This window comes from Solanum stenotomum, chromosome 7 (genome assembly GCF_019186545.1).
Source record: "Solanum stenotomum isolate F172 chromosome 7, ASM1918654v1, whole genome shotgun sequence".
Classification (NCBI taxonomy): domain Eukaryota; kingdom Viridiplantae; phylum Streptophyta; class Magnoliopsida; order Solanales; family Solanaceae; genus Solanum; species Solanum stenotomum.
In genome coordinates, this window is record NC_064288.1 from 33,158,717 (window position 1) to 33,178,061 (window position 19,345).

Genomic DNA, 19,345 nt, shown 5'->3' on the forward strand with positions numbered 1-19,345 from the left:
GCACATAGCATAAGATTGACATATTATTTGAAGATAGATAATATGTCAATATTGGCAAAGGAAATATTAAAAAATTAAGAAAAGAAATAGACGAGCATAATCAGGTTAGTGCTTTCAAAATGATATGAAGCAAATAAATGAAATATTCAAATTAAATTTCACTTTATCTTCTTAATTTTTTGAGTTTGAAAAATAATGTGTACATTTGGTATTGTACTAAATATAAATATAGACAATAAACTATACTTATAATTATTGTTAGGGACAGTAAAATTATCATACTTATAATTATTTCATTTAAGTGAATATATATGTACATTGAGATATACTTGTAAGACAAAATATAATTTTAAATGTTAACTTAGTACTTGATGACTACCTAGAATTTCATCTCGTGGTGAATGTTGAATATCTATCTTATAAATTAATTTCTCATTTTCCTTTTTGTATATTTTTGTTATAATAAATTTTAAATAAATAAAATAAATTATACGCATCAATTTGATAAATATATAAATGACATATATTAATAACTAGATAAATAAAATTTATGAGTAAAAAAAATACTTTGAGGAATTTACCATAAAAGTTTTTTTTTTTTTTTTTTTTTTTTTAAAGTGAAAGGAAAAAATGAAGAAGATAAGAATTTTGTTTTTAAAAAAGTAAAAGGAAAAATAGAAATGAAGAGGAAGAGTTAAGATGAGAGAGAGGCATAGGATGAAAAAGGTGGGCACCATACCTTTTTAATGAAAAAGTACTCTCACATAGCATATCCATAAAGTTTTGGGCAAATTACAGAAATAACATACTTTTAAGGTAAAACTATACTCTATACCTTAAAAGTTTATAATTACAGAAATTCTTCAAACGAATACAATAATATAAGCGTTGATACATTAATCTGATGCGCAAGATACATTAATCGTTAAGTAAGATACATTATATTTTATACATGATACACTAATCTGATGCGCGAAAATAAAGAATTTTGGAGATTTGTAAAACTTATAGGGGATAATGGTAATAAGTAAACTAAAATGTGGGATTTCTGTAATTTTTCCTAAAGTTTTTCATATTCTCGCTGTTTTAAAAAAAATCACCTATTTTTTTTTAGTCTGTTTAATTTTTTTTTTTAATTTTTACAATACTTTAATTTCAACTTTTCACCTGACAGGTCATAAGATTAAAAAATATTTTAATATATTTGATATAACTTTAATTTAGAATCACAATATTAAAAAAATTATATTTTTTTAAATTTCATTTCAAATTAAACTAAATCATTTTTCTTCAAAGGGGAGTGATAAATTTAAACGGTGTAAAATAAGAAGTCGTGTCCAGTTATTCGGCCATGGGTTAAGGTTTCAAAAACGAAGGAGAAGAGCGGGTTTTTATAAGTCGGTTGTCGTTGTATTTGTGTAGTGTGTCCCCAATTTCAAATCAATTGAGTGTCGAAAATGCGTAGAAGAAGTTTGTTTCCTCAAGTGGTGATCGATAGAGACACGGAGTCGGAGGAAAGTTCGTCGGAAGAAGAAGAAGAAGCTAATGTAGTTTTACCTGAAGAGGAGAGGGTTCAAAAAGGGAAAACACCCATCACTATTACTCTCAAGAAAGTTTGCAAAGTACTATTTGTTTCACTCTTTTTCATCATATTTGCCTGCTTAATACTATACTACTCTCAAGGGGTTTTTATTTTTCAGGTTTGCAAGAAAAGTGGTCATGAAGCAGGCTTCAGGGGTGCAACTTATATTGATTGCCCAATGAAACCATGTTTTCTATGCAAAATGCCTGGTATGGTAATTTCTCCCACTTACTTGTCTTCAACATTTTCTCCTCAATATAACTTTAATTTTGTTTTTCTTTTCTTTGGGATTGAAGGCCACACCACAGTCACTTGCCCCCACCGAGTAGCCACAGAATATGGGATGGTCCCAGCGCCTCACAAGAACACAACTAATCCTTTGGAATTTGTTTTCCAACGCCAGCTTCACCCCCGCCTTCCTCCAGTAAGTTTCGATATGCTATCCTCACATATAATCACATCGACGCATCATTGTTTGCCGATAAATGTTCATGCTTCCTTAGATCTTGGATAATACTACTTTGTTAGCTTTACAGTATGACTAGAAGGTTTCTCTATTTGTTTTGAGCTAAATATCTGTGAATCTATTTTTCTTCTTCTTCTTCTTCTCTATGAAATTAATTGTAGTTTCAGTTTTGCTCCATATATTTATGTTGGATTTCACGGTGTAAGAATATCAGATTGAGCTTCTATGTTCCTACATAAACTATATTGATATTCTAGTTGTCATTGGTACATGGTTTTTCTCCTTTATACTCCCATTGTTCCATTTTATGTTGCATCCTTTCCTTTTTTGATCTTTTCCAAAAAAGAATGACACCTTCTAAATTTAGAAACTCTTAACTTTAGACTTCTCCTTTTACCTTAAATGATGTGCTTGTATAGCAGCATAAATGTCATGGTATGTTTAAGATCACAAAGTTTCAAAAGTCTTCTTTTTTTAAAAACTCCCTGTCAAGTAAAATAGTGCCACATAATAATGGAACAGAGGGAACATGTTTTCAGGTTTTGTTCAACTCTTCATATAATTTTATGTCTTGCATCTTGCATGTGATCATTGCCACATAAAATATCTCTCAACGTATGTGAAATATGTTTTCTACTTTAGTTTTTGATTATAGGGTAAATTTTCATTGTGACGTGCTGTATCTTAACGGATTACCATTCCTAGTTTATTATAGTGCAACATATTTTCTTTAGACAGCAAAGTTACACAATATGTATCTTTAGAAAATGTGCTTCATAATTTGCTTTCCTTGGTTTCTGTAATAGATCAAGCCAGCACATGTGATCCCAGATCAAGTCCACTGTGCAGTAATCAGGTACCACAGTAGGCGAGTCACATGCTTGGAGTTCCATCCTACAAACAACAATATTCTTTTATCTGGTGATAAGGTCCAAGATCTCTCTGCAATATAACTCTAAAGTGTGGCAATGAATTGAGTTCTCTGTTGGAAGGTCACATAAATTTGTAGAGGTTAATGCTATATTACTTTATGTTTCAGAAAGGACAACTTGGCATCTGGGATTTTGGGAAAGTGTATGAAAAGACTGTATATGGGAACATACACAATTGTATACTTAACAACATGAAGTGAGTGTTCATCTCTCCTGTTGTTGCATTTTTCGATATCTTTTTAATGTCTGCAGCTGCATTTAGATTTCACCTGCATTATTATCTCTTCAGTCAAAAAAATGAGTTGTTTTTAATTCGTTTAGGTTCAACCCGACAAATGATGGATCGATATATGCTGCTTCATCTGACGGAACAATCAGTTGTACTGACCTAGAGACTGGGATTTCATTGTCACTAATGAACCTTAATCCAAATGGGTGGGAGGTGATTTTCTGAAAACAAGTTGTTCTGTTTATATGAATTATCCTGTTATTTTAGTTATAGTTGTTGGACGAGCCTACGGGATATTTTTTACCTTGTGAACACGGAGCTGGGAACTTTTTATTTCTGAGCTTTCTTGTCCCCTTTTAGTGCCCATAGATACGTTTCAGCAGCAAGGACACAGATCAATACAGGAAATTTCAACCTTGCTTATATACTGCAAACCGATACATTTACATATTTGATACTTTTTAACTCTCATGTTGACTTTTCTCCTTTGGTTTCCAGTCAGGTTTGTTGTTTGAATCATCTTGAGTGTTTGCTTTGTAATTTAGCTGTATACTTTTGAATCCTTGAATATTATTAAGTGTGTGTTCCCTGACTGTGGGTCAAGGTAAATGATGTCTTGATGCCCCCATTGTGTTTCTAGAGACACCAATGAGCTTCTGGGTCTCACTGATTACATCACTAAATTTATCGCTTTCGGTTGGGGATAGCAAGAAAGAAGAGTGAAGACATGACACCAGCAAGTCAACCGTCATGAAGTGGTTATATGGTTGTATAAGTCACAAATGATTTTCTTGTAGGGACCAAGCAGTTGGAGGATGCTTTATGGGTTGGATGTTAACTCAGACAGAAGTGTGGTCCTTGTTGCTGATAATTTTGGATATCTTTACATGTAAGTGCCTATTGAACTTTTTGAGAGGTCTATTGAATGTTATGCAAGTGTTGGAGATTCACATTTCTTTCACTTAAAACCTTTGATAGATATGCAATCTTCTCCTTTGTCTGTCAAAATGACTGGTTGATGGTATTTTGACATGCACATTATGTTAATGTATGTCTCATACATTGGTGACAAACAATTTCAACCTGGTTGGCTGGGCGTACAGAAATTATCAAGTATTGTTTACTCGTCTTTTGAAAAGATAACTTTCATTAGGGATCTCTGACTATGATTTTAGCTATCTTTAGGAATACAACCGGACTTTTGTGCACTCTGAATTCTGATTATCTTTTGGGCTGTAGGCATAAAAATGATGCAAATCCGGTCTCTTTCACTATATTAGAGGAGAAATGGCTGGGAACTGGACTGTTGACTCAAGTGTGGGGTGAACAGGGTCGTACTAACCTTTCTACCTCTCAAAAATTCTTAGCTAACTTCAGTTGCAGTCCGCACAACTTTAGTATAAGGAGCTGGTTCTTCATACTGGTTCAGCTAACTACTGCTGTAAAAAAATGCGAGAATAAATTGAACAGGATAATTTTTATGTGGATAACTTCCTTGCTCAAGGGAATAAAAATCACGACCCACCTTTGAGATTTCTCTCAACTAAACTTCGCCAAAACGAGGAACAGTTTCAGATTACAAAGCTCTTTATATCTGTGAGAGCAATATATGAGAAAAATATTATTGATTTGTGCCTGCACATTATTACATTGAGACTGTATGTAGAGACACTACATTAGACTCCTTTTCCAACTAGGACACTACATTATAGTCCTTTTCAAAGTAGGATTCTATATACTATTCTTGTTCCTCTTCCTATTCTAACACTCTCCTCAAGCTGGTGCATACAAGTCATATGTACCGAGCTTGTTACAGATGTGATTAATACAACGACCAGTGAAGACTTTGTAAAGATATTTGCAAGAAAACTGGTAATGACTGCTTTGGATGTCTGGGCAATCTCAGTTGAATAGGAACAAACTGAAAAATTGTCGGAAATTGATATAAAATATATGGGTCGTCTCGAAATCAAGAGACAAGTAGATCTTGAACAAGAAGCCGGGAAAACAAGACGAAACAGGCTCACGTGCTAGCACGTGGTTAGATCTTGAGGAGTTACCAGAAAGACGCGTGGAACTACGCTAGTCAAATATGAAGAGTCACCGGAAAGACTCATGGTGCTACACAACTCAGTTATGAGAAAGTAGTCGGGAAAGATGTGCAGTGGTATGCAAATTGGATATGAGAAAGTAGTCACCGCAGAGATGCACGGTGTTACACAAATTAAATTTAAGAAGATATCAGGAAGAAGCACGGTGACTACTTTCTTTATCCCAGATGCTTCTCAGATCACTCCTTCTCAGCATCTTTATTTTGTCATGTATATAGTATTGCCCCAATTTTCGCTAACATAATCATTGGCAAGACGGGCGACTATATGAGTTATAATCGCCTATCGGCTTCGAAAGCTATTATGTTTTGATTCTCTACCAAGATTGTAGAGGCTTTGATACCCGTGAAAATATATGAGAAAATATTATTGAATTGTGTCTCTATGTTATTACATTAAGACCCTATTTATATATGCTATGTTAGACTCCTTATCCAACTAAGACACTACATTACAATCCTTCATCAAGTAGGATTCTATTTACTAATCTTGTTCCTGCACCTATTCTAACAATAACCTAAGTGACTAAATCCCAGGCACATGATTTAGCCCTCTGTTTGTAGCAAACCATCTTCAAGCTAACTCTAGTGGTATTTTTGAGTGTGAGCCATCAAAAATAAGGGTATTTTTGAGCCAATAGGGTTACGTCAAGGATATTTGGGGTCCGAAAGATAGTTTGGTACCAACTCAAATAGTTGAGGGGTATTTTAGGCCCTTCTCCATATAATGAAATTTCAAATTTACATAATTTCATCAATAAATGTGAACATGAAAACATAAGCGCTGAAAGCTTAAAAGAATACTTCTTTCATAAAGTGACAACTTGTAAACCTTAACTCAAATAATCATGGATATGGTGTGCTCACTCGATCTAATAAAACTCGCATTATCATAAACAATATTTCATCAAACATCTTGTGGGAATGATTTTCTCCAAAAAAAAACCTTAGTAAAGACAAGTCTTAACTCACCTCAAAGCTTTAGCTCATCATCCATGACTTTTTAACTTCCCCGAGTGTTCCACAATCCACAATTCACCACTTCACTACTTGTAAAGCGAAAACCACCTAACTTGCTTGATTATCGATTCACTGTATAAACAAGTGAAGGTAACTCAACTTTGTTCTATAGTCCCAATGTTTGCTTCCAATGTAGGAGACACAATATATAAAAAAATTTAACTTCAAATCCTTTGTGTCGATTTCACAAGCCACTAATCGCTATAATTGATTTAGGGGGATGTATTTGGGTTGGAATTGAAGTGAATTCTGTTAAGGAGCGAATGGTGCCTTATCAGATAGTCACGTTTCACTTTGAATTGTAGTTTCTGTGGAAGCTATTGGTTGATTTAGTTCAAAACTCTCTTCTTCTTTTTTCATAAATAATGATGCCCACAACAATTAAGATATAGAAAGTTATTACCTTGAATTTCTTCATCTGCGTTAAGTTATGTTGAAGACATCCCACAACAATGTATAGAAATTCTTGGTTCTCCCTTCCGTGTTGCCGCTGCAGTTTGTGCAAAAGGAGTCCCCAAACCCCTTGCCTCTTTATTCTAATCTCCTCACTGAACAGCAGGTGGGCTTGGCTCATTATGTTCATTCTTTTCATTTTTTTTCCTTTTTCAAATATCAAATCACTTCAACTTCTACCTGTGCCCATTAGCATAATACCCAAACACTTTGTTTACTGTGTGGATCCTTATACCTCGTGAACACCTTAATTATGCTATTAAGCCCATTATTTACTGAAATTGTAAACTTACGGGGCTTTACATTGATCTCACTATGGTTTTATATGTGGTTTCATTTGGTGGACATGTACAGGGCTGATATACGGAGCAATAACAAAATGAGCAAACCTACTTTGATTCACAAGAAAGGAACTAAAGTTGTTGGTCTAAACTGCAATCCTCTTCAACCAGATCTGCTTTTGAGCTGTGGGAATGATCACTTTGTAAGTTCTGATCTATCACTTAATTTCCTCTTTGATTCATATAAATAGTGTAAGAGCTTGTTGCAGGAAAATACTTCTATTTCTTGTCTATATGAATCAAATTAGTGGTGGTGATTTGACTTAAGTGAAATATTTTGGTGCCAACAGGCTCGAATATGGGATATGCGCCGCTTGGAAGCTGGGTCTTCTCTATATAATCTTGAACATAAACGTGTTGTTAGTTCTGCATATTTTTCTCCACTAAGTGGAAGCAAAATACTTACTACTTCACTGGACAATCGGATTCGTGTGTGGGATTCAATCTTTGGCAACCTTGATTATCCAAGCCGAGAAATTGTTCATAGTCACGATTTTAACAGATATCTTACAGCATTCCGAGCAGAATGGGATGCAAAGGCAAGCATGCACACAGAGGAACTAATTTGTTAATTGCAGAATTCTTCATTTAAATTGTAATTGAAAAAGTGGAATAGGTTTATAACAATGTATTGTTACTTTGGACAGGACTCATCAGAGTCTCTTGTTGTCATTGGGCGTTACATTAGTGAAAACTATGATGGAGCTGCTTTGCATCCCATTGACTTTATCAACATCAGTACTGGGCAGTTGGTTGCAGAGGTCATGGACCCCAACATAACAACTATTAGTTCGGTGAACAAGCTACATCCACGTGAAGATATTCTGGCGTCTGGTAGTTCAAGGTATGGATCAGTGATCTTTATTTATGGGTCTTCTCTTCTATGTGCTATTTAGGCATTTGTCTAACATAAATTTTTAGGTTGGATTTGTGGCATATGGACGCCACTTTGCTTACATAGGATGATAGGACCATATGATGACTGTTCCTGTTAAACTCCAATAAATCGACCCTTTCTCCAATTAAAATGTTTTATTGTTTGAAAATGTATACATTAGTGCAGAACATTCAAGGTTTCATTTGTTACTGAAATTCTTTTTAATTCTCAAATCTTGTTATTAATTATTAATAACTTTACATCCAACATCATAGCTTAATGCTTCTAAATATTACTTTCCCCATCAATAACAGTGACCCTTTCAGTGTTGCATGCTCTAAAGGTCATTCAGTGTACATCCCTTTGTGAGTTTTCGGAAAAAAAGGAGCCAGTGTTCTTCGAACAATTCAACTGTGGTTTTTGTAGTATACTGGGATCTGAATTACACTTGACCAGCCAATTTGTAAGGGAATATGAGGCATTATAAGTTTGACCTGCCCCTTTTTCGTAAAACTCTGCCAAGAGAGATCATAAAAGATCATACTGGTAAGCATTTAATACATCCGGATTTGAACTGGGGAAAAAAGGAGTTGCAGTTCTCCGCCTTACCACTCGTCCATGTGGTCGACATGCTACAAATAGTACCTGCACTTGAGTTTTGTTTTCCTTAATTTTTCCATAATCAAAGCAATTCTAATCCTTCTTTATTTTGGTACTAAATGTATTTCAGGTCTCGTTTCATTTGGAGGCCTAAGAAGCTGGACATTGCACTGCCAAGAGAAGAAAAGAGGATGGTATTATGTGGGGAGGTGAGTAAAAAACGTAACAAGAAGCATGGTGATGAGAGTGATGATGATTCTGAGAATGATATCTTCAGAAGCAAGGACAATAGCCTTAAGCAGAAGAAACTTGCATCAAAATCATCTTCATATAAATCCAGGAGAAGTTAACTTTAAGGGTGTGTGCCTTGGGAGGGAATATGTTTTCTATGAAAAATGTTTTTTATTTTTATTTTAGAAAGTATTGTCTGGAAAAGTAAGTGGGCTTTTTAGGTTTTTTTTTTTTTGTGTTTTGTATAAATGAAAAAAGTATTGGGAAAACCAAGTTTATGTCCCATAAAAGCAAACTAATTATAGACATACCCTTTACAATTGTGTGTCTTAACTAATTACATAATATGTCCCTTTTCCTTGTAGCTTTAGTTATTTAGCTCCTTTTTATTTCTCTACTTTTTCCTTTTTATGTTTATTTGTTCATTTAAATTTTTCAAATTATTTTATTTTTTAAAATTTGATTTCTACTCAATATTTGTTTCATATACTTCCTTTTTTTTTCTCATTTATTTCTTGTTTTGTTTATTTTTTCTCTACTTTTTTATCGCTTTTTTGATGCATTTTTGTTCATTTTTTAAAATTAATTAATTTTTTTACACCATAATATAATTGATACTCAAATTTTATCTTATATACTCATTTTTCTTTTTATTTTTCCTTTTTTCTTATTTATTTTTCTATTCGTTATTCCTGCTTTTATTTTTCTCCTTTTCCTCGATTTTCTCTTTTAGACCATCTCCATTCCAACACCAAATTTTACACCAAATTCTAAATTTGGTGTTTTGAGCTCCAACCCACACCAATTTTTACACCAAATTTGGTGTGTGAATAGTAGTGTTACACCAAATTTGGTGTAACACTATTCATCACACCAATTCACCTTTTGAATATTTTAATATTATTTTATGGGAAAAGGTCCTGATTTACCCCTAAACTTTATGATTTGGAGCTGATATACCCTCCGTTTAAAAAATGGCTCATATATGCCCCTGCTGTTATAGAAATGGCTCATATATGCCCTTTTACTTAACAGAAATTTTTTTAATAAATTAAAAATTAATTTTTTTTACTTTAATTTGGGTGGGTGAGATTTTTTGTTTCCAATTGGGTCGGGTGGTATGGTGGAGTTGAAGGTGGGTATTTTAAAAGCCACATGACATTTTCTTAAATTAAAGTAAAAAAAAATAATTTTTAATTTATTAAAAAAAATTCTGTTAAGTAAAAGGGCATATATGAGCCATTTCTATAACGGCAGGGGCATATATGAGCCATTTTTTAAACGGAGGGTATATCAGCTCCAAATCATAAAGTTTAGGGGTAAATCAGGACCTTTTCCCTTATTTTGTTATACAAACTTTTAATTAAACATTATATAAGTTGTATGTTTTAATTAAATCTCTTGTATATTTAATTATTTTTTATGTAATAATTTTACAATATTAATTTTAGATATAAAATTTAGCTTTTTTATAAATTAATTTTTCTATATATGACTTTTAAAAAAAATTAAATTTTTGTTAATTCTACTATAAATTATAATTGGATATAACTACAATTAACCTTCACAAAAATTAAAAATGCAAACATATAATTTTTTAAACAAATAATATAATGTACTTAAAAATAATCGAAAATAATAAACATTCAACAAAGTAGTAATTGACATTCACCATGAATTATATATGGTGAATGTTTTAGGAATTTGTTTTATGAAATAAGAAAATATAAATGAAATACGAAATAATAATATAATAATGAAGAGAGAGAAAAATATTATTCTTTTTTGGTGTAAAATTTGGTGCAGTGGGTTGGAGTTGATTACACTAAAAATAGTGCTGACATCAAATTTGGTGTTTGGATTGGAGATGCCTTTACTTTTATTTTTTTTGTTTCTTATTTATTTTCTTTCTTCATTTTATGTTCCTTTCCTTTTCTTTTTTCCTTTCCTTTTTTGATTATTTTTCTTTCTTTTTCATCCACTCTTCCCTTGAATTATAATATTATTTATTTTTCACCCCAATTTAATTTCATGTTTTTGATCATTCTATGTTTTATTTTTATCTTTTCTCATTTCATTTTTTTTATGTTTTGTTTTTCATTTGCTTCGGTTGTGATGATACTATCATAGTATATCTATAAACTTTCATGGTATCATTGATGCATGCTTCAATATTTTGGTGAGACTTCCATGATATTATCACAATATATCTATATACTAACATGGTATCACTTGATTTGCTTTAGTCCGCAATGATACCACTACAGTATATCTACATATTTTCATTTGATATGTACTTCAATCCTTCAAAGACACCAGCATGATACCATCATATACTATATGGTATCATTAAAGATTGTTTCATATAATTAGTAACACTCATCAGATCATCAGATCATGTATGACACCTGTCGACACCCAATTTTGGCATAACATTTTCAAAATTCGTAACTTTTAAGTTTTATTTATTTAATAGTTCAATTTTTTTATGATTTTAAATAAATTTATCGATAACTATCCTTATTTATCAAAATTTAGGATTTTTCTTTTATCTGTTAATTTTAAAATTGCATTTTTACATGTCATTAATTACGTTCATTATATTTTTTTTAATATTCATTTTATTTGTTACATTTGTTAATATTCATTTTGATATTTTGCACAGTTTAGAAATTCATTCAAGTACGAATATTTTATTTAACCAATAATTTTGGGTCATAATCTCAAGCCCACAACTTGAGCCCATTATAAAATTATTTCCTATATAAGTTTTGATTAGGTTAAAAAATAAAGGGGGTGGAGAATTATTTTTTAGAAGGGGGTAAAAATTTCCTAAATGGCAAAAAATCCTAAAATTTATTCCTATCTTCCCAAATAGCCGCCACCCAAAAAAAAAATATCAGATCTCCCTCACACACCCATTTTACTCTTCTTCTCTAACCACACCAACCAGAAATGCCACCTTAAACCAGCCCCCTCTTCCACCAACAACCATCACCAAATCACCACAAATCGGACGCAAAACCCCAACGATTCTCCCTTTCCGGCAGACTAGCGAACTATTGATCAACTTAGGAGATTGAACAAGCTATATGATGTGAGTTAGTTGAAGTTGTTAGGAAAGTTCTAGAAGCTTCTATTGTTAGTTAAGAAAGTAGTTACAATACTATAGTCTATAGATAGATATTGAACTACAATGTAAAGGCTAACTTTCAATATAACAGAAAATTCATTGAACTCAATACGATGCTCTCTTCTCTTCTCTTCTATTCTGTGAGTATCATAGACTTCTTCAGTTTCTTATGGGTCTGAATGAGACCTATTCACCACCTAGAAGTCAAATTCTCATGATGAGTCCTATCCTTACCTTGAACAAAGCTTATGCTCTTCTTATGGACCAAGAGTGTCAGAGAAGTCTAGTGAATTCTAGTTCAATTAACTCAGGACCTGGTGCAATTGAAGGCACAATCATGTACAGTAATAGGAATTCAAACTCTCACACTGGTTCAAGCACATTCAAAGGAGGAGGTTCTGGTAATATCTCAGGTGCAAGTGAAAGTTACAACAGTATTGGTGTAAGCTCATCTGGTAGTTACAAGAATAAGAGGCATTTGTTGCAATGTGATCACTGTGGTTTCAAGGGTCACTCTAAGGAACAATGTTACAAAATTGTTGGTTATCCAACTAATTTTAAGTCAAAGAGGAAAGGCTAGACTACTAGAGCTTATGCTCATCAGGTTGATAAACCTCTCAGCATTGAGTCAAGAATTTCTTCAACAACAACTCAAACTTCTGGAGGATTTATCACTCAGGACCAGTATCAACAAATTCTCAAGCTATTATCCAAGAATGGAGCTGATAGCACAGTAGAATCTTTTGCCAAAGTGGCCTCTGTAGATGCAGGTATACATACTTCTGCTCTTTTGTGTTCATATGATGCAGGTGAATGAGTAGTAGACACTGAAGCTACTCATAACATCACCTCAAATCTTGACACATTAGACACTAGTACTGTATCTATTACTGATGCACACAGTAAGGTTTATCTGCCTAATGGTAACACTACTGTTGTCTCTCATATTGGTAGCACATGCCTGCTTACAAACTAGCTTGTATCAAATGTATTATACCTGCCTGACTTTAGAGTTAACTTACTATCAGTGTCCAAGATCACTAAGGAGCTTAATTGCATGGTAGCATTCTTTCCTGACTTCTGTGTGTTTCAGGATCTCTCAAATGGTCAGGTGAAGGGGATTGGTAAGGAACAACATGGACTCTACATACTAAAAAGTGGACCAACTTAAGCTCCAAAGAAGCTGGTGAATAGTAGTAGGAGTTCTAGTAAAACAAACTTTGTAAAGAATGTTACTAAGTCAACTGATGTACCTGTTACTTCTGACTCAATTGATGTATGACACAAGAGGTTAGGACATGCACCTCTTGACATAATAAAGAGACATGAGTTTCTTAGGACTTTAGGAGGAAAAGATCACTCTCATTGCACAGTGTGTCCTGTTGCTAAGCACACAAAACTTCCATTTCCTTTAAGCACTACTATGTCCAGTTCTGTTTTTGAATCGTTGCACTGTGGGGACCCTACAGAGTTCCCACTTATAATGGAAAAAGTTTTTTTTTTACAGTTGTAGATGACTTCAGTAGATATACTTGGATTTTTTTTTTATAAACTCCAAAGCTGACACCATAGTTGTCCTTAAACAGTTCCTTACTAAAGTTAATAATGTGTTCTCCACAAGTGTTAAAACTTTGAGAACAGACAATGGCTCTGAGTTCTTGAGTCACAACTTTTAGGTTGTACTAAGTGAACTTGGCATTGCCACCAATCCTCTTGTGTGTATACCCTCAACAGAATGGGGTAGTTGAGAGGAAACACATGAACATTTTGAATATAGCTAGGTCCATCAGATTTCAGGCTGCTATCCCCCTCAGGTATTGGTGTGAGTGTGTGTCTACTGCTGTTTATATTTTGAACAGGCTTCCTTCAAGGTTACTAGGGTTTTAGTCTCCATATGAGAAACTATATATGCATCATCTATCCTTGTCTCATCTCAGGGTGTTGGGTGTTTGTGTTATACTGCATGTCCTAGAGTATTGGACAAATTCTCCTCTAGAGCCATCTCTGCTGTGTTTATGAGGTATTCTTCAACACAGAAAGGGTATATCTTATTTGATCTCCTTGCTCATTCCTTTTTTGTAAGCAGACATGTGGTCTTCCAAGAACACATATTTCCTTTTAAGCATGTACAAGAATCATCCAATCCTATATTTCTAGTTCTGGACCTACTGATGCCCCTTGAGTATGTGTCCTACTAGCTGATGATTGTGTCCCACCAACTGATAGTTCTGTCCCTGTTGCACCTTGTCCAATATCTCCAGTTCAGTCACCACTGGTTGCTCTACCTGTTCCCACCAGAAAATCTAGCAGAACCAGCAAGCCTCCTCTATGGCTGCGAGATTTTGTTACTCAACTTAAAGGCAATACATGTTCCTATCCTATTGCTGATCAGCTTACATATTCACATTTATCTCAGTCCTATCAACATGCCCTTCAAGCATACTTAGCTCTGTGTGAGCCTGTGTCTTTTCAACAGGCTGCTGCTGATCCTACTTGGGTCAAGGCAATGCAGTTGGAGATTGATGTATTAGAAAGTAATCACACATGGAGTATTGTGGATTTACCCCCTGGATAGAGGCCTATTGGGTGTAGTGGATTTACAAAATCAAATACCTTTCCTCAAGGGCTGTGGAAAGGTTTAAAGCAAGATTGGTTGGACAGGGGTTCCGTCAGAAGGAAGGTCTTGACTATGGAGAGACTTTCAGTCCTGTTGCCAAGATGGTGATTGTTAGATCTATTGTGGTTCTTGCAGCATCTAAAGGTTGTTATATCTATCAGATGGATGTTCATAATGCCTTCCTTAATGGTGATCTTCTTGAGGAGGTCTATATGGTTATTCCTAGTGGGTTTGCCAGACAGGGGGAGACTCACAAGGTCTGCAAACTACATAAGTCCTTATATGGACTTAAGCAGGCACCAATGCAATGGAATATGAAGCTGACAGAAGCCTTGGCAGATATTGGGTTCAAGCAGAGCCATTATGACTATTAATTATATACTAAGCACACTGAAAATGACATTGTTGTGGTATTGGTTTATGTAGATGATCTGCTTATAACTAGGAATAATCAACAGCTCTTATGCAACACTAGACTGGATATTTAGAAAAAGTTCAAAATGAAAGATTTGGGTAAGTTAAAATTCTATTTGGGAATTGAGTTCTCCAAGTCCAACAAAGGCATACTCATGTCACAAAGAAAGTATGCATTAGAATTGACATCTAAGTCTGGCCTAGGGGGAGCGAAACCAGCCTGTACAGGTCTTGAGTCAATTTATTTATTGTCCTAAATAGTCACACATGAATGCAGCTCTTAAAGTAGTTAGATATATCAAAGAAGCACTTGGATTAGGTTTGTTAATGCCTATAGGAGACCCTTCTAAACTTACAGCTTATTGTGACTCTAACCGGGGAGCATGTATGGAAACTAGGAGATCAGTTACAAGATACTTGGTTAAATTTGGAGAAGGACTTGTTTCTTGGAAATCAAAGAAACAAGAGACAATTTCAAGGAGCTCAGCTGAAGCTGAGTTCAGGAGCATAGCAAATTGTACATCTGAAATAATTTGGTTGATAGGACTATACAAAGAGTTGGGGATCAAGATAACCACACCAGTGAATATGATTTGTGATAGCAAGGCAGCCATCCAGATTGCAGCTAACCCAATCTTTCACGAGAGAACAAAACACTTTGACATTGATTATCACTTTGTTCGAGAAAGAATTTGCCAAGACATGTTGAAAACTCAACACATAAACACTAAGGACCAACTGGCTGATCTACTAACTAAAAGTCTGGGCAAGATGCAACACACCAACTTGTTGAGAAAATTTGGAATGAAGAATGTATTTCAACCATAAAGCTTGAGGGGGAGTGTTGATCAGCTTAGGAGATTGAACAAGCTATATGGTGTGAGTTAGTTGAAGTTGTTAGGAAAGTTCTAGAAGCTTCTATAGTTAGTTAAGAAAGTAGTTACAATACTATAGTCTATAAATAGATATTGAACTACAACGTAAATACGAACTTTCAATGTAACAGAAAATTCATTGAACTCAATACGATGCTCTCTTCTCTTCTCTTCTATTCTGTTCTTCTCTTTGTAATTCTGTATGTTCTCAACCTCCATTAATGGAATTTTCACGAACCAAACCCAAAGCCCCTTCGTTTTTCTCCATTTTTCGGTGAAAAAGTCACTCGAAATGACCCCAAAAACCCAGCAACCAATGTTGCTGTAATGCCACCAAAACCCATTACCACCGAACAACCGGTGTCTTCCTTTTCCTAACCCATTTCCGACGAAACAACAACCGAAAACAACCTCAAACCTTCGCCTCACGCCAAACCCCTCTTTGAATTCTCCCTCTTCCGGTGAAATAGTCACCGGAAATGACACCAAAATGCGTCCAGTCCCTTTCCCTCTTTCCCCTTCACGATTTTTTCCTTTATTTTGCAGGTATCCCGTCGTCTGGCGTGGCTCCATCTCCGGTACGTAGGAACAACACACCAGCGAGCATCGAAACCTGAGGCGCCATCTCCGGCAAGCTTCGAGCTCGAACCACAAATCCACCAGCGAACCGGCATGGTCTCCATTCCTTCCTCTGCGTAATCTCTAAGTCACTGTTCAAGATTCTCCGGTAAACTTTGTTCATTGCTTTGTTTGGTTCATATTCGTTTGCATTTTAATTAATATTATGTTAGTCTCTGGCTGTTTCGTTGCTCTCTCTGTTTGCAGATTACTTTCTCTAGGACTAAATCCATTTTTATTTACTTGTTTTTTTTTCTAATTTTGATTAGTATAATAATATTTAATTGTTAATGCTCTGTTATGCACTAAATTTATCCATTTTTATTATCATACATAATTAGTTTAATAGTTGTGTTATTCGAATGAAGTTCGAACAATATTCTTTATTCATTATTTTGTATTATTCACGTTAGGAAAACTTTATGCCGTGTCTTATATTATTGTTTTGTTTTATTACTTGTGTATATTACATGTTTATTAGACTTGTATATTTGTTTTTTATCTCCTCCTCAATTTGAAAAAAATGAACTCAGTTGGGACCCACAATTGTGGATTTCGAAGGATGCCTACCACCTTCCCTTCAGAATAACCTGAACTCCTTACTTAGAATCTAATGGTTTCGTAGACATTTTTAATTGGTTTCCTAGTTTTTCCTAATATTAGGTGGTGACTCCTTTAAAACTCTTGTTTATTCTTAATTTTTTAAAAAAATTGAATTAATTGATTATTTTTTGAGTCACCACGACGTTTCTCCTTATTTGAATATAGTAGATATGTAAACAATACCATCACAATATGTGAATATACTGTCGTGGTAGCACTAAAGTTTCTTTCCTTCATTCATTCACAATTATATATATATATATATACACACACACACACACACACTAGTTTTCTGACATGTGTGTTGCACGTGATTACCAATTCCAAAAATATATGTTATGGTAAATAGTATTGCTTATTTAAGCGAAGATTTGGATAATAAGCATAGCAAATAATATTATTGCAGATTCTTTTGTGAATGTTCAATGTGGATTGTCATATATATCTCTTATTCACGCAAACCTATGAAGATGATCAATGAAATTTTTTATTTGTTAAATGCAATTATGTATATATTTCAGTTTGATTAGGTTCAATCATGTAATTAGTCTTATCTCACAAATATTACCTTATAAACAATATTTGTTTTGTATTTTTCTTGTCATCTAACCAGATGTGCTTTGCATGTATATTCTACGTTAAATTGTTTAGATGTCATATGAACATGTGAAGAGAACAACTACATTTTATATATTCACATATTTTCACATTTGTTGTGAGTTTTTTTTTAAAAATAGAACTCAAAACATTTTAAAATAATTTATTTTCAAGTTAGAAGATCTCGTTAACTTGATAATACATTTGTGAAATATATAATACTTTAATTTAAATACAAATATCTACCCAAATATAAATATATATTTGCATTAATGAAAAGATTTATCTCATAAAATTAGCTATTAAATAAATAATAAAAATTTAACTAATACAAACTTTAAATGGTGTTATTACAAGTCATATGAACTTTTCTTCGTCTAAAATACTGAAATATTAAGAAATAGTAAATAAGTAAAACAAAAGGGCAATATTTATATAGTAATAACTATTTCGAAGCAAACTTCCTGGGAGTCTAAATCACATAAGTAACATTGATAAATAAAGTCATTCTTTTGTCTTAAGCATGAAAAATAAATCGTGACAATTCTCTAAATTTTGAAAAAAGATATTCAGAAGCACATAGCTACATCACAAGAGAAATTGTTAACAAAAACAAATGAATTTTGACTACATCATGTTAACTTCATATATTGGAACATTACATACTAATGTGTATATTAAGCAAAAAATAATTATTATATCATCAAAATTATATTATTTTCCTCAAGTACTCGAGGTTATGAAATATACCCTCTTAGGATAAAACGACTTACTTCATGAGAATAGTGGTACCTCATATTCCGCTAAACTTCGAACTCACTCAAACGACAATAAATTACACAAAATTTTTTTAAATGCAAGAAGAAGAAGAGTAGAAGATTAGAAATAATTATGGTTGGAAAATGAGAGGAAGTCCCTATTTATAGTCAACAAAGGGTAGTATGAACAAATGTTTTTTGTGTCTTATCTGAAAGATCATGGCTTTTCCGAGAAATCACAACACTTTGGAAAAGTCACAACTTATTGAAAAATTCACAACTCTTTGGAAAAGTTACAACTCTTTGGAAAAGTCAAACTTATTGAAAAAGTCGCAAATCTTTGGAAAAGTCACAACTCATCTGAAAAGTCACAACTCATCGAAAAATCACAAGCCTTTGAAAAAAGTCTGTAGCACCCCGTATTCGAAATAGACCAAATAGCAGCTTTTCAGGAGTTACATGTGCCATCCACGAAGGCCCAACCACAGATTGTTGGTCGAGCCACGAGCCGTAGGTGGGCACGTGGAGAGGGCCACCCAAAATTTATCCAGGCCATGGACCACGGTGGGACCTACGGACCGTAGATGGGACAACGCCCCGTTATCCAGCAGTCGTAGGTCTAGGAAAAAGTCTCTGACAATGGACCAAGAGTGTGCAGGAACGACCATTGGTCCATCCACGATCCGTCGGTGGTGATCGTGGGTCAGGGCTGGCAGTTAAGTTTCAGGGATAGTTGGGTTTTTTCCTAATTAATTAGTCCCTATACTATGTCTTTTTGTCTAAGTTTAGGACTCCTATATAAGCCTTTTACCCCCAAATTCACCCCATTTAATTCATTCTTCTAAATTCCCAAAAGAAAATCAACTCCTCTCAAATATTTTCTCTCTAG

General features: G+C 33.9%; 2 protein-coding genes across 2 annotated transcripts in view; one reads left to right on the top strand and one right to left on the bottom strand.

Moving 5' to 3' along the window:
* The window catches only part of LOC125870224 (uncharacterized), a 1,100,495-nt gene that overhangs the window by 678,653 nt on the left and 402,497 nt on the right, over nt 1–19,345 (bottom strand). The window lies entirely within an intron of this gene.
* LOC125870218 (protein DAMAGED DNA-BINDING 2) lies at nt 1,307–9,039 on the top strand. The gene is made up of 11 exons (XM_049550594.1): nt 1,307–1,622; nt 1,701–1,791; nt 1,879–2,006; nt 2,855–2,977; nt 3,088–3,176; nt 3,302–3,422; nt 4,007–4,098; nt 7,147–7,276; nt 7,424–7,672; nt 7,781–7,977; nt 8,741–9,039. The coding sequence occupies exons 1-11, from the start codon at nt 1,458–1,460 to the stop codon at nt 8,958–8,960; spliced, it is 1,605 nt and encodes a 534-aa protein (XP_049406551.1). The 5' UTR covers nt 1,307–1,457; the 3' UTR covers nt 8,961–9,039.

Coding starts and splice junctions, on each gene's coding strand:
- LOC125870218 (XM_049550594.1), top strand. CDS start 1,458: ATGCGTAGAAGAAGTTTGTTTCCTCAAGTGGTGATCGATAGAGACACG. Junction 1,623..1,700: donor CTCTCAAGAAAGTTTGCAAA/GTACTATTTGTT, acceptor TTTATTTTTCAG/GTTTGCAAGAAAAGTGGTCA. Junction 3,423..4,006: donor TTAATCCAAATGGGTGGGAG/GTGATTTTCTGA, acceptor ATTTTCTTGTAG/GGACCAAGCAGTTGGAGGAT.